The sequence below is a fragment of the Camelus ferus genome, chromosome 1 (assembly GCF_009834535.1).
Source record: "Camelus ferus isolate YT-003-E chromosome 1, BCGSAC_Cfer_1.0, whole genome shotgun sequence".
In the NCBI taxonomy this organism is placed as follows: domain Eukaryota; kingdom Metazoa; phylum Chordata; class Mammalia; order Artiodactyla; family Camelidae; genus Camelus; species Camelus ferus.
The window spans coordinates 69,596,074-69,607,886 of NC_045696.1; the positions used below are offsets into that span (position 1 = coordinate 69,596,074).

General features: G+C 46.8%; 1 protein-coding gene across 6 annotated transcripts in view; it reads left to right on the plus strand.

Annotated features, from left to right (window-relative positions):
* DGKG (diacylglycerol kinase gamma) overlaps positions 1-7,803 on the plus strand; it is a 194,942-nt gene extending 187,139 nt beyond the window's left edge. For 5 of the 6 annotated variants that reach the window (XM_032482770.1, XM_006188830.3, XM_014562711.2 and 2 more), the window contains one exon: positions 1,153-7,797. In XM_032482770.1, coding sequence (XP_032338661.1) covers positions 1,153-1,251 — 99 coding nt within the window. In that variant the 3' untranslated portion in view covers positions 1,252-7,797. Of the gene's footprint in view, positions 1-1,152 lie in introns of all 6 variants that reach the window. The other variant, XR_004320963.1, reaches the window with a different exon arrangement.
* The last annotated feature ends 4,010 nt before the right edge of the window (positions 7,804-11,813 follow it).

An 11,813-nucleotide genomic window follows, 5' to 3' on the forward strand; every position in this document is an offset into this window, starting at 1 on the left:
TGAAATACATCTTTCTCCTCCTCCAATGTAAGATGACAGTTATTTAAATGGTACGTTCCCTTTTCCAGTTTACACCGGGCTGTCATTGACAGTTTACCATTTGATCTTCATAACAACTTTGTGAGAAAAATAGGACAGTTGTGATTATTCTCCTTTCCCTGTTCAGCAAGCACTGGTTTTGAAGGTGACACGATTTGTCCAAAGGGTCACAGCAAAGAAGTGGGAGTACTAGGACCCAAACCCAGGTCTTTGAATCTTAAGTGCCTCTTGTCCGCACATCATCTTCCTACTCTGAACATGTGTCATACTTGATAAACGTTGATGGACTGACAATGCAGATTATCAACCATTCAGTATCACCAGGTCGGTCATACAGGGAGTAAGCATTTTGAAGCCATGCCCTGAGGACACAGCTGGGAAGAGAGGCAAAAAAATGAGAATTCACCAGTGTCTTTTACACTTTAGACTTAAAGTTTGCAGGAAAAAGGACTCATTGAACATAAAATTCAAAAAATAAAAGCTTTTAAAAAGAAAGTTGGGGCTCCCCTGGAAAACTGAAAAAGAGATGCCTAAGAGACTCACTTGGAAACTTTCCACGTGAGTGGAGCTTGGGTCAGAGGTCAGACTGAAGTCTGCAAGTCAGTTTTGAGTTACTAGCTGACATCCCTGCACTGCCCAGGCAGGAAGGGCCAAGAGCAGGGGTGGATGGGAATCTGAAGAACGGGGCTTTGGCTGTTCTGCCCCTCTCTGTGCGACCTTAAGCTAATCTGAGGCTCAGCAGAGCCTTGGGATCTCCATTCCTTCATCTGTCCTGCAGAGGGGTTGAATGAGATGGTCCCTGAGGTCTCCTCCGGCTGTGACATTCTGAGTCTATGAATAGCGAGGACACGAGACAGGTGCGAGCTGATCACCACGTAGGAAGCTCACACCTGTCTCTCCCCAGTGTTTCCGCCCCCAACTCCCAGCAGTGCCAAACCCCAGGCCCAGTCAGGGTCCAGTTGCCAATTCTGAAGCTGTTCAAGGACAGTCATCCTTCTGCGTGGGGCTCCTTCCAGCCTGAAGCTGGCCTGCCTTCCTCCCTCTGCAGCTCACTCTCTCATAGGCTTTTGGGGTTGGCAGGCCACTAATTCATCTCTGCTTCTTTGCTTTTAGATTAAAATCACTCACAAGAACCAAGCACCTATGATGATGGGGCCTCCCCAGAAGAGCAGCTTCTTTTCGCTGAGGAAGAAGAGCCGTTCAAAAGACTAGACCAGGTGCCCAACGCCAGTGCAGCCAAGAGAGAAAGCAAGAAACTGAAACACACACACACACACACATCACACCACACCGCCACACTCTCAAACCAGTGGAAGTAAAGCCACCCTCTAGGAAGAAAGCTTCACCCTGACATCCGTTCTCTTACAACAGTGGACACCCCCCAACAAAGGCAGTGCCGGCAGGACGTGTTGAAAGGACTTAGGGCCCACCGGATGTGGTTGGCTCATGCAGCACCCTCCACGTTCCCTGAAGGCCTTGAGAGGGACTTCCTGAGACCGCAGGAGAAATCCCCCTCTCTTTCCACTAGGCCCACAGGTTTCCTCACAAGGAGCAGGCTGCAGGTTTCCTGCCTTTGGTGAGATCGGATGTGGCCAAGGGAAAGCGCTCGCATTCAGAGAGCTTGCACAAAGGTCCCTCTGTGCGGAGACAAGACAGCCTCCGCCTCTCAGAGCACAACCCTTGGCAGGGCTCAGCCCGCGCACACCGACTGCTCTGTCGGTCGGTTGTCCTTCGTTCTTCGAGCGACAGTCAGCTTCTCCTGGAACTTGCTGAGGAGGCAGAAAGTCTGAGGAAAGCTGCGTTTCCTTTCTCGGCCGTGTGCGCGGTCGGTGGGCACTGCTTCTTTTCCCGGAGCCTGCTGGTGGCTGTGTGTTTGTTTAGAGCCGGCTTCCAGAGCCCTGGAGCTGCCTGCACAGCGCACCTTAGATGTGGTATTTATTTTCTTAGTTCTGTGAACACCTGGGAGGGAAAGCGGAGAAACTGGAATTTATTTTTCAAATTGGTGTCATAATATTGTGTAAAAAGGGAAGAAAAAAAAAAAACACCCCCAGCTTCTTTCTTTTTCAAGCCAACGCGTGTTTCCTGTTTGAGTTCCAAGCCCTGGAGGCAGACTATTCCTGAAGGCAAGAAGATGGGAGGGAAGGGCCTTTTGCCGAGGAGACCAGGAGACAGACCATCAGGCGGTTCCCTCCTGCCTCTTTGCACCTACCGCTCCCAGATTAAGACCTCAAGGCCCTTCTGATGGTCCTATGTGTGTGTACATATATATAGTATATATATTTATATGTATAGATATTTATTTACTGGTGGGTTTTTCCTGATTGCAAAAAAAAAAAAGTATAAGAACAGAAAATGAGAAACAAAAAGAAGGTTCTTCCCCCCCCACTTCTTCCATTTCATTGTCAATTTCCTGTGGTGATCATGAGATTTAAGGGAAATTAAAGTAGCTCCTTATCATAAATAGACTGAGAATTTCTATTCTGGATCCTCAAAACAACCATGAAAGATATGCCAGGCAGGATTTACTCTCCCATTTGTCAGATAAGGAAACTGAGTCTCAGAAAAGTTGAACTTGTCCGTGGTATCCTGGCTAACGTGGCTTGGGAATAGGTGCCACTGAGAAGAGATTTAATAGAGAAAAGCACCCACATATCTTGGAATAGAGTCATTTCTGGTCACTGAGAAGTGATTCCATTGGGATCCAGGTTGCCAGGGAAGAATGAATGTGCAACCCACGTGTGGCCGGAACAAGCCCACACGAGAAAGTGAGGGCCACTCGATGCTTCCCAGAGACTCTCTCTAGCCTGAACTGATGAGAATTTGGTCCGGGGTTGAAGGCACTAGAAGATCATCAAATTAAACTCTCCACATGTCACCTCATCATGGTCATCAGTCTCTTGATCTGGAAACACCCCTGGCGACAGGGATGACCTCAGTGGAGAGTCACGAGGAGGGCAGAGGCACCTCCTGCCGGGTGCTGCCAGCCAGCATGACATTTCAGTTCGGTGGGCTCCATTTATCTGGCGCCAGCATGACCTCCTTCCCTGAGGGCACGTCTGTGGAGAGCTTTGTTGGCGCGTTTGCTTCCTTCAGCCTCCATCCCCTCTGAGATTTCTCAAGAGGAAAGCTGGGCCCACTCAACACCACTCCACTGAGCTCCCTCTGTCTCCTTTCACTGGGTCAGGAACTTCGGACAAGAAAGGGAAAATTAAGATTGCATGTACAAATTGATTCTAACTCTGAAGGAAGCAGTCCACTAGGACCAGTCTAGGACAGAGATCTAGAATCATCCTGCTCTACCTAACAGTGCAGAACACTGGGCAAAGGGAAAATAGGCGGCCTGAAGCATGTCCTGAATGATGAGCTCCTTGGTGATGGGACCAACAAGCCCCAGAATGAACAACAGGTACCATCTTGGAAGCCACTTGATTCTGAAATGAAGGCAGGTTCAGTGCAAGGGTCACTGATTCTAAAACATTTACAGAAGTTTTTGCGTGTGTTCCAGCCCCAATGTCCCAACGTTGAGGCTGTTGAGACACAGCACTGTCAACAGGTGAAACTGATGCTCGAAGATCACATGTCAGAGACTGGCCCCTGCCTGCTCCACTCTAGTGCATAGGACTTGCAGTGTTGCTTGAGAGACAAGTCCCACGTCCTCCGTAGAGCCACAGAGTACAGCAAACATCGGTGGAATTGCACTTTCAGTGTTGTAACCTCAGTAAGTCTAGTGTTGTTTAATCTGACTTTGCAACTCATCCCTTAACTACTGTGACTGTGGTTTCAGTTCCCATAGAATACCTCATCACAGTGGTCCTCCCAGCAGCCCCTGAGGTTGACAGAAAAGGTGGTTATTGACCTCATCTAAATAATGAGGGAAAACGAGGCTTAATAAGACCTAGTGCCGTCTCAAAGTTAGGCAGTCAGGGGAGAATCCTCCCTTATTCCTCGTCCTGTTCTGATTCTGACCATGTCACAGACATGTTTTCACCTGCCCCCACACGTCTGCCCCACTGGCAATAAAAAGAATGAAACAGAAACAGGAAATCTTCGATAGAGTATGTTGTCCCTGGACTAATGGCTAGGAGCTGCATCTCACTATGACTTGGTCTTCGTGGGTTTCCTCCAGCAAGTTGAGAATGGAGATAGACTTAGTAGGATGATTACATTTCAGGTCAGAGACCAGCTCCTCTCAAGAGAGTTCTTTCCACAGATGGAAAAGATATGTTAAAATTGCCAAATAAATTAGGGAATACTTGGCAGAATCTGGAAGAGCCTCCAGACTGGCGTTACATAACATGCATATACATTATACATATGCACATTATATAAGGTGACATAGTATTTAATGTGCTGTATATATTATGTAAATTACATATTTGTGAGTAATCATGATAAATATAGAGACCCACTAATCACTTTTTTACACATACCCAGTGACAGATTAGGAAGTTACTTTGCCAGAGAGTCTTAAAACTTACTCTCTCCTGCTGCTTTGATTCCAACTCCTGCCAAAAATAATTGCATCAAGTTTTCCCATCTCTAGCCCCCTCTCTCTCCTCTTGGCCAGAACCCTCAGTTACCTCCTGTCCTGGCTAGGTTGTACCTTCCGTGGAACACTACTGTGACTGGGCTTCATAAAAATAGAATCTGGGGATGGGAAGGATCTAGACCCCCAGATTCCGTGTCACCAGCCTATGCCTCAGTACCCCCAGGCAGGTGGCTGCCTAATACTAAGATTAAAGGGAGCGATCAGAGGGGAGAGGGAGAGACGAGGAGTCCACCAGCCCCCCGAGGAAGGAAACTTCACAGTGGCCCTTGGCCACGAGCTCCAGGATCCTGATAATCAATCAGGAAGTTATTTCAAAAATCAAGTCTGAGTTTCCATAGCATATCCAAAGCCGTAATTTCCTAAAATGTGTTTCACGCTGTACTGGTGTCCATAAAATGCTCCATGAACGAAGAGTTCTGTGGTCAAGTGCTAGGTTCCCTTCTAGGAGGTACATAGAGAGGTTTAGTGCTAAGAACTCAGGGTAAAGAACTAGAGAGGCTTTATTTGTCTGTCAACAGCCATTGCCTGGAAACAGTGCCTTAAGCCCACCATTCCTTCTTTTTGTTCTCTGTGGAGATGGGAACGTGCAGGTAACTGCCCTCTGCAGTAATATTGCAAATAGTACTTTTCTAGGACAAGGAGTCTCTATTCTGAACACACTCTTTCTAGTTTCTTCTATGTGATTGCATAACTACTTTTATTATTTCCCTCTACATGTCTTCAAGCAAGAATCAAGAATCTGGCCTCATTGTTCCCTGAGTGGAGGAGGGATTGGGGGAAAAATAAGGGGAAAACATGACAGCTGCCAGGGGTCAGACTTCATCTGTATAGCTCCAGAGGAGAGGACTGGGTCTAAAGAACACAGCTGGGGAAAGGGTCAATGTTTATTCAGTGCAATGACTGCTCTTGGAGCTAGCTGGCCTAACCTGGAAAGAGCTGCCTTGTGGGGGAGTGGAGAGCCACCTGCACTTATAGGAAAAGCCTTGACCTGGTTGGGGAGGAACAAACAGTGATTGACCCACCTTGTTTAAAAGCTGTTGAAACTGTTTTTGTAAGCATCAATGTTCAATCAATAGGTCTATTACCTCCTTTTGAGCAGCACACAAGTGTCCCTTGTTTTCTGAAAGAATGAAGAATGACTCCCAGAGAGATTTCTGGATCAGTGGGTACTGACCAGCTAGACTGCACCTACACATAGTGGGATCAACCAGAATCCTATGCGCCCTCAAGGGCAGCTAGTGGTGGCGGTGGTCTTTCCTCGGGAGCTCTGAGAGTTAAAGGAATGAGTTACAGTGTGTGAAGACCAAAAGAGATTTTGCACTTCTGTTGGGGTTCATGTTAGCAGTTTGGAACTCTTCTCCTGGCCACAAATACCAGATCTGCATCCGACTTGGAATAAGCAGCAAGGAAAACGAAACTCTCCCACATCGCAGATATCAATCCAGTTTTGCATAAAACAAGTGAACAGAATTGTATAGAATTTCACACGGAGCCATCTTTTGTAGCTCACCTTAATGTTCCACCATACTGGAGCACATCTGTTAACTTTCTGCTGTAGAGAGAAAACAGGAAAGGGAATTCCCACTTCGGGCTGACTGGGTGCAAGGCAGTGTGTCAAGGCCTTTTTGTGTGCTATCCCATTTAATCCTCCGAACAGCCTAGGATGTGGGCATTGTGCGTATTTCACAGATAAAGGAGTTAGTGCATAGAAAGGTAAAGTCCAAGGTCAAAGAGATAGCAAGTGGTAGAGCAAGGACTAGACGTGGGTCTGTCTTACATCAACATTTGTGCTTTTTCTACTATATTTTAGTGCTTTTAACATTCTTATCTATTTCCAACTCTACTATTATCCTAGGTGAGATTACACAGCAATGACAAATTGATGTCCCATCTGGTCAACCTCTATAGAGCCATCTAATCATGTTCCTACTGAAGAACTTCCAGTGCTTGCTCGCATTTCAACTCAACAGCCTCCATGCGCAGCTAGAAAACCGAACCTCCTCCCTGCAGACAAACTGGCAGCCATCCCTGAATCCTCAATGTTTCAAATTCTGGCTGAATGGGAGTCGTGTCCCAAGGCCTGCCTAAGAGATTTTCTATTCAACTGTGTGAGTGGGAGAGCAGCAAGCAGCCTTCTCAGACTTAAATGGTCAGCAGTGCCTGGCCTGCATGGGGAAGGCGGGCTCGGGTTGTGGAAGGGAGCCTCCAGTAAGAAGGCTCTGCATGTGATCCTCATTAGTGATGGGCGTGGGCTGGGCCATCTGTGTTCCACAGGAGAACAGAATGTCAGGCTGCCTTTCAGATGCCAAGAGATGCTATCTAATGGCGAGATCCAGAGAGCTCAAAAAGCAAAGAGGCATCTTTCCTCCTGGGCATATCTGTAGGAAGCCAGGGACACAGAAAACCAAGGGGTTTTGGAAATTAGCTGCTTAACTTGCAGGGCATTTCACCCTTGCTACCAGTGCATTCTTCATGTCCATGGTGTAAGATGGCAAGCAGAGCTCGGCAGCCTCATCTGCTAACTAACTAAACTCCCTCAGATGGACCCCAAGCTGAACCTCTGTTGGCCTGAAATCTGTAGATGCAATGGCAGGTGCATTACAGCAAGGCACCAGAGTTTGCAGTTAAGCCTCTGGGTCTCCCAGGGGTCAGGAAACACTAGAGGTAGAAGAGATCATCTAATTGGATGCTGGATGCAGATTCTAGAGGATAATCAGAAAACTTGGAGAACTAGTCTAAATGGGTCAAATTAGAAAATGCAATTTGGAAGCAAAGAGGATAACATCTACCCCAGTATCCAGCATGTAGTAGGTAATGAGTAAATACTGTTAAATGAATGAATAGCTGAAGTGGGTATCTTTCCTTCCACCCTGGAATGGGTAAGGCAAGGGGAGGGTGGTTGGTAGAGGGGATGAAAGCTTTTTAACTAACAACTCAGGAACTTGAAACCACAGGATGTAGAGGGAGCTCATGGGGGCCTTTAGCTACTCAGACATCTGTTGAGTGATGGATACAGCTAAATATGGATCATCAAAGGGCTCTCTAGGTCACATGGAGGGCAGCTTCATGATTCAGAAAATATGAAATTCAACTCGGACAGAAAGATAGAAATATTTGCTATCTACTTCTTGGAGATCAGGTCAGAACTGACCCAAAAAAAAAAAAAAAAAAGCACAGACACGGAATCACAACACAGTAAGAAATCAGCATAATAAGATATAGACTCATGAGATGAAAAGAGAGAGAGAATGGATTTTTAGCAGGTTTATTTGGGCAAGGGAGATGAGCTTGAACACTACAGTCCACAAATGGGAGAAAGGACAGAGAAATCCTTTTCTTAAAAAAGCTTAAAGTTGAGTTAATGGAAAAATGGAAATGTCCTGGCATTGATGAAATGGTAGTTAAATAAAACCTACCATTTACTGTCCAGTCCAAAGCCTTTTGCTTTTATGACCACTTTCAAACTTCACAAGAACCTTATGACGTCAGTGCTGTATGGCTCCCCATTTGATAAATGAGGAAACCAAGAAATGGAGCAGATCTTGTAGGGGAAGATCCAGGTTCAGATCCATTGGGATCTGCCTTCAGAGCCCATGTTGGTGACTGCAGGGCCCTCGCCGAGGCATCTGAGCTGCCAGCATGATGACAAGGATTTACTCCACCCAAACTGACCCCCTGTGCATGAGTACTTCCTTCTCAAACTCGAAATCCAAGTCCCCTCCCTTTTCAACAGAGCTGGAGTGGAAAACAGCATTCCTTTGGGCGCAGAGGACCACTTCTTGAGAAGAGCACCTCCGGGCAGCAGCAAGTCCATATACGCCTTGCCCACCTCCCTTCTTAGGCCCTCTCTCCCACACATGGTGGGGCCATCTCCTAAGACACCACTCAGAGGACAGAGCCAACAGGAACACCTGGCGAAGAACTCAGCCAGATCAAAGTATTCACAGAATATTAAAGATCATATTAAAAGATACACAGAGACCGTATCAAAGATCAGGAGCAAGTAAAGTGAGGTCAGGCAAACATCAGAATTTTGTAACTGATATCTAAAGGTGGGATGGAGATTTGAAGTGTCCTTTTAAAAATGTATTGAATGAGTCATAATTTGGAGTAAAAAGACTGCTTCTAGAATAATGCAAAAAAACTTTTTCCCTTCCAGAAAAAAAAAATCCTTTTAAAAATGGAATCTTCACAAGAATTACAAGTGAGGGATAATGAAAATGGTGATTTCTTTTTATGTTAGATAATACAAAAAAAATTTATAAATGTCACAATGTAAGTGGCAATCCAGAAAAAGATTCCCTCAAGTCTGCATTTGCTGTTGAGGAACTAAATGACAGTACTTATAAAGTAATTGATAAACTGTTTTTTTTGTCCTTTTTTTGGGTAAAGAAAACTGATACCAATTGGTTACCAGAAGATCGCATGACCTTCAAGAAAAGAAAAATTTTCCTGGTGACTATTCCCTCTCTCCCCAACATTCTTGAGGTAAAAAGATTGAAAACTAGATCTTTCAGAGAACCATGCATGCATGGAAGGTGTTAATGATAGAGGATGTCACTGAATTACTCTTTGGGGTTTGCTATCATCACACCCTGCTTCTACCAGGTGTTAAGGTAATGATCATAAACTTCAGAGGATTAAGCAATTCTCACTCCCATCCCCTCCCTGCCAGCCTCCTGATGTTCCCCACCCCCAGTTAAATATAATTCCTGGAATTAGAACATCTGGGAGTAAGCTCTTTCTATTAGGACAATTTTCAAACATACGGAAAAGTAAAGCCACAAGTAGAACGAGAGCCCCTGTGCCCATCACTGAGAATCAGGAGTTGCTATCACTTTGCCTTATTGGTTCCATATTTTTTTCCCACTGGAATACTTTAAATTGTAGATGTCATCTCACATTAAAATACTACACATCCGTCATTATGGGGGATCCTTTCATAAGTGTATAGTGTGTGTATCATCCACATTGCTGGAGGAAGATGTCAGGGTGTTGTACATATGAGCTCAGTCATTTCCCAACTGACTGAATCCAGTTGTCACAAATAGTTAATCAGGACATTGCTCTATCACTGATAGGAGAAAGTTTTGGGTGGAACCCAAGGAAGATCTTAACTGTATTCAAAATGTTCCTGATTGATCTGGAAAGAGGAAGGTAAACAGCACATTAACTAAATTCTCAAAAGACACTAAATTGGAAAGTGTCATAAGCAGTAATGATGCCAGAGAGAAAATGCAGAGCGCTTGAAGGAGTTAGAGCTTTACCTGAATGGTGTGTGTTCTTATTTTTGAAATAAAAATTGTTTAAAGCATTAGGAGTTGGAGAAAGACTTGGCACAGGATTGGTTGTGATAGGAAAACCATTAAAACATCGTACTTGCAGGTTCACTTAATCATACACAGAACGGTTCTAGTGACTGCTCCCACCACATGAAGAGTAGGAAGCCAGACTAGGGGAGAGGGTCAGCTGCTGAGGTGTACAGACTGGTCCTCCCCTCCCCAGGGCAACTGAACTGGAGGTGTGTCAACCCCCGAGAGAACGTCTGGGAGGCCTGGTTGTGAAGCGTTGGCTCACTTAGCAGGTGAGCCATCATTTTCCATAGTCAAAATGTAAGGAGAGCAGGGAGCTTCCCAAAGGCTCTGCGCTTAGCTGCTGGGGTCAGGGCGGGCGACTGCAGATGTTCTGGACAAGATGGCGGGCAAGGTGGTTGCTCAGCTTGCTCTCAGAGTGACTCTGCCAAACCCAAGAGAAGCAGGGAAAATGAGCGACAGCAGATTCCAGAATATTCAGCCCAGCTTAGTCAATAAATGAAATGTGTACTATTCAAGGACAGCCTAGGTGGTGGCACCAACTGGAAAGCAAGGCCTAATTCCCAGCCTGTGTGGCTGGTGACCTAACTGAGCACCCATCTGGCTTCCCACACATCAGGAGGAAAAGTGTTATCCATACCCCCAGTGCACATCTGCAGACCTCTGGCTCATTCATCACCCTGCCACCCTGTCCCCCAATACCATGGGGCTCATAAGACCAAGCACCACCTTCTCCTTTCCTGACACTGCTGCCCTGAGGAATGGGAGTCTGTGTTGACTAAGACAGGAATGAAGATTGTTTTCATCATCCTGAGGGCGGGAACATGGTTCCCTCCCAGAGCATCCCCTCTTTGGAAGACCACCGTCTCTTCTGAGCTCCCTCCTCCAGCCCAACCCCTGGCCCTGAAGCCCAGGATCAGCTGATGAGCATGAACACACATGAGCTCTCCCGGGCTTGGAGAAGAGCTCTGGGCAGGATGGCGGGCCATGTCTGCATGCCCATGCTGCCTCGTCCAGGCAATGTGGCTTTCCTTTTCTCTGTCTTCTTGAAACGAGAGGCCTGTCTGTACTGCTGTCCGTGAGCCGTTTGGAGCAGGGAGAAGGAAGCACAATGTCCCCTCCCATATCCCACGGAGCAAAATTGGCACAGTTCCCAGAGGGGGACATAAGGGTTCCGAAGACAGAGCTCACTGGCAGATGTTGAACCCTCTTCCCAGCGGTGCTGCCCTCCCCTCGGCTCTCTTCCATGATGAGCCCGTACTGCTTGGGATCAGGACCAAGGAGTACTGAGAGAAACAGCATCCCAGGCAGAAGGCTTCCTGACGACTCAGAGGACTCCAGCTCAGATGTCCCATGTGAGATGGTGGTGAGCAGGGTCTAGGGCAGAGGGAGAGATGAAATAGGAAGTCCCATCTTCCCTGAAAGGGGACAAGAAAGGGCAGGGGCGTTTATGGAAATCTGCTGGATATTCTCAAAGGCAGGTCGTCTGCAGGAAACTGATCCTGCCTGCACTGGACGTGAGAGGAACACTCGTCCTTTCCCAGATTCCATTTTCTTGAAGGAGGAGAGAAACTCTGGGGGACTGAATTCTGGAAACTCAGGAGTGAGGAGACAGAGAAAGCAAGGGAAGGCCAGGGGCCCAGCCTCCAAACCCAGCAGAAGTTTTACATGGCTCCCAAGAGGAGTAGGGACAATTTCAGGTCAGAGTTTGGTTCTTCTGCTGCCCTTGAGGAAAAGAAAGGGTCGGGAAGGACCCACAAGGCCCTTTGCAGAAATCGGCTCCATGTTGCTGCCTCAGTTACTCCAGGCCTGGGCAGCTGGAGCAGCGCTAGAGGAGACTGGGGTCTCAACCTGTCTCCTTCTGAGGCCACTGCCCAGGGCACGTCCTCCCCACGCAGCATCAGCTGGGGTCA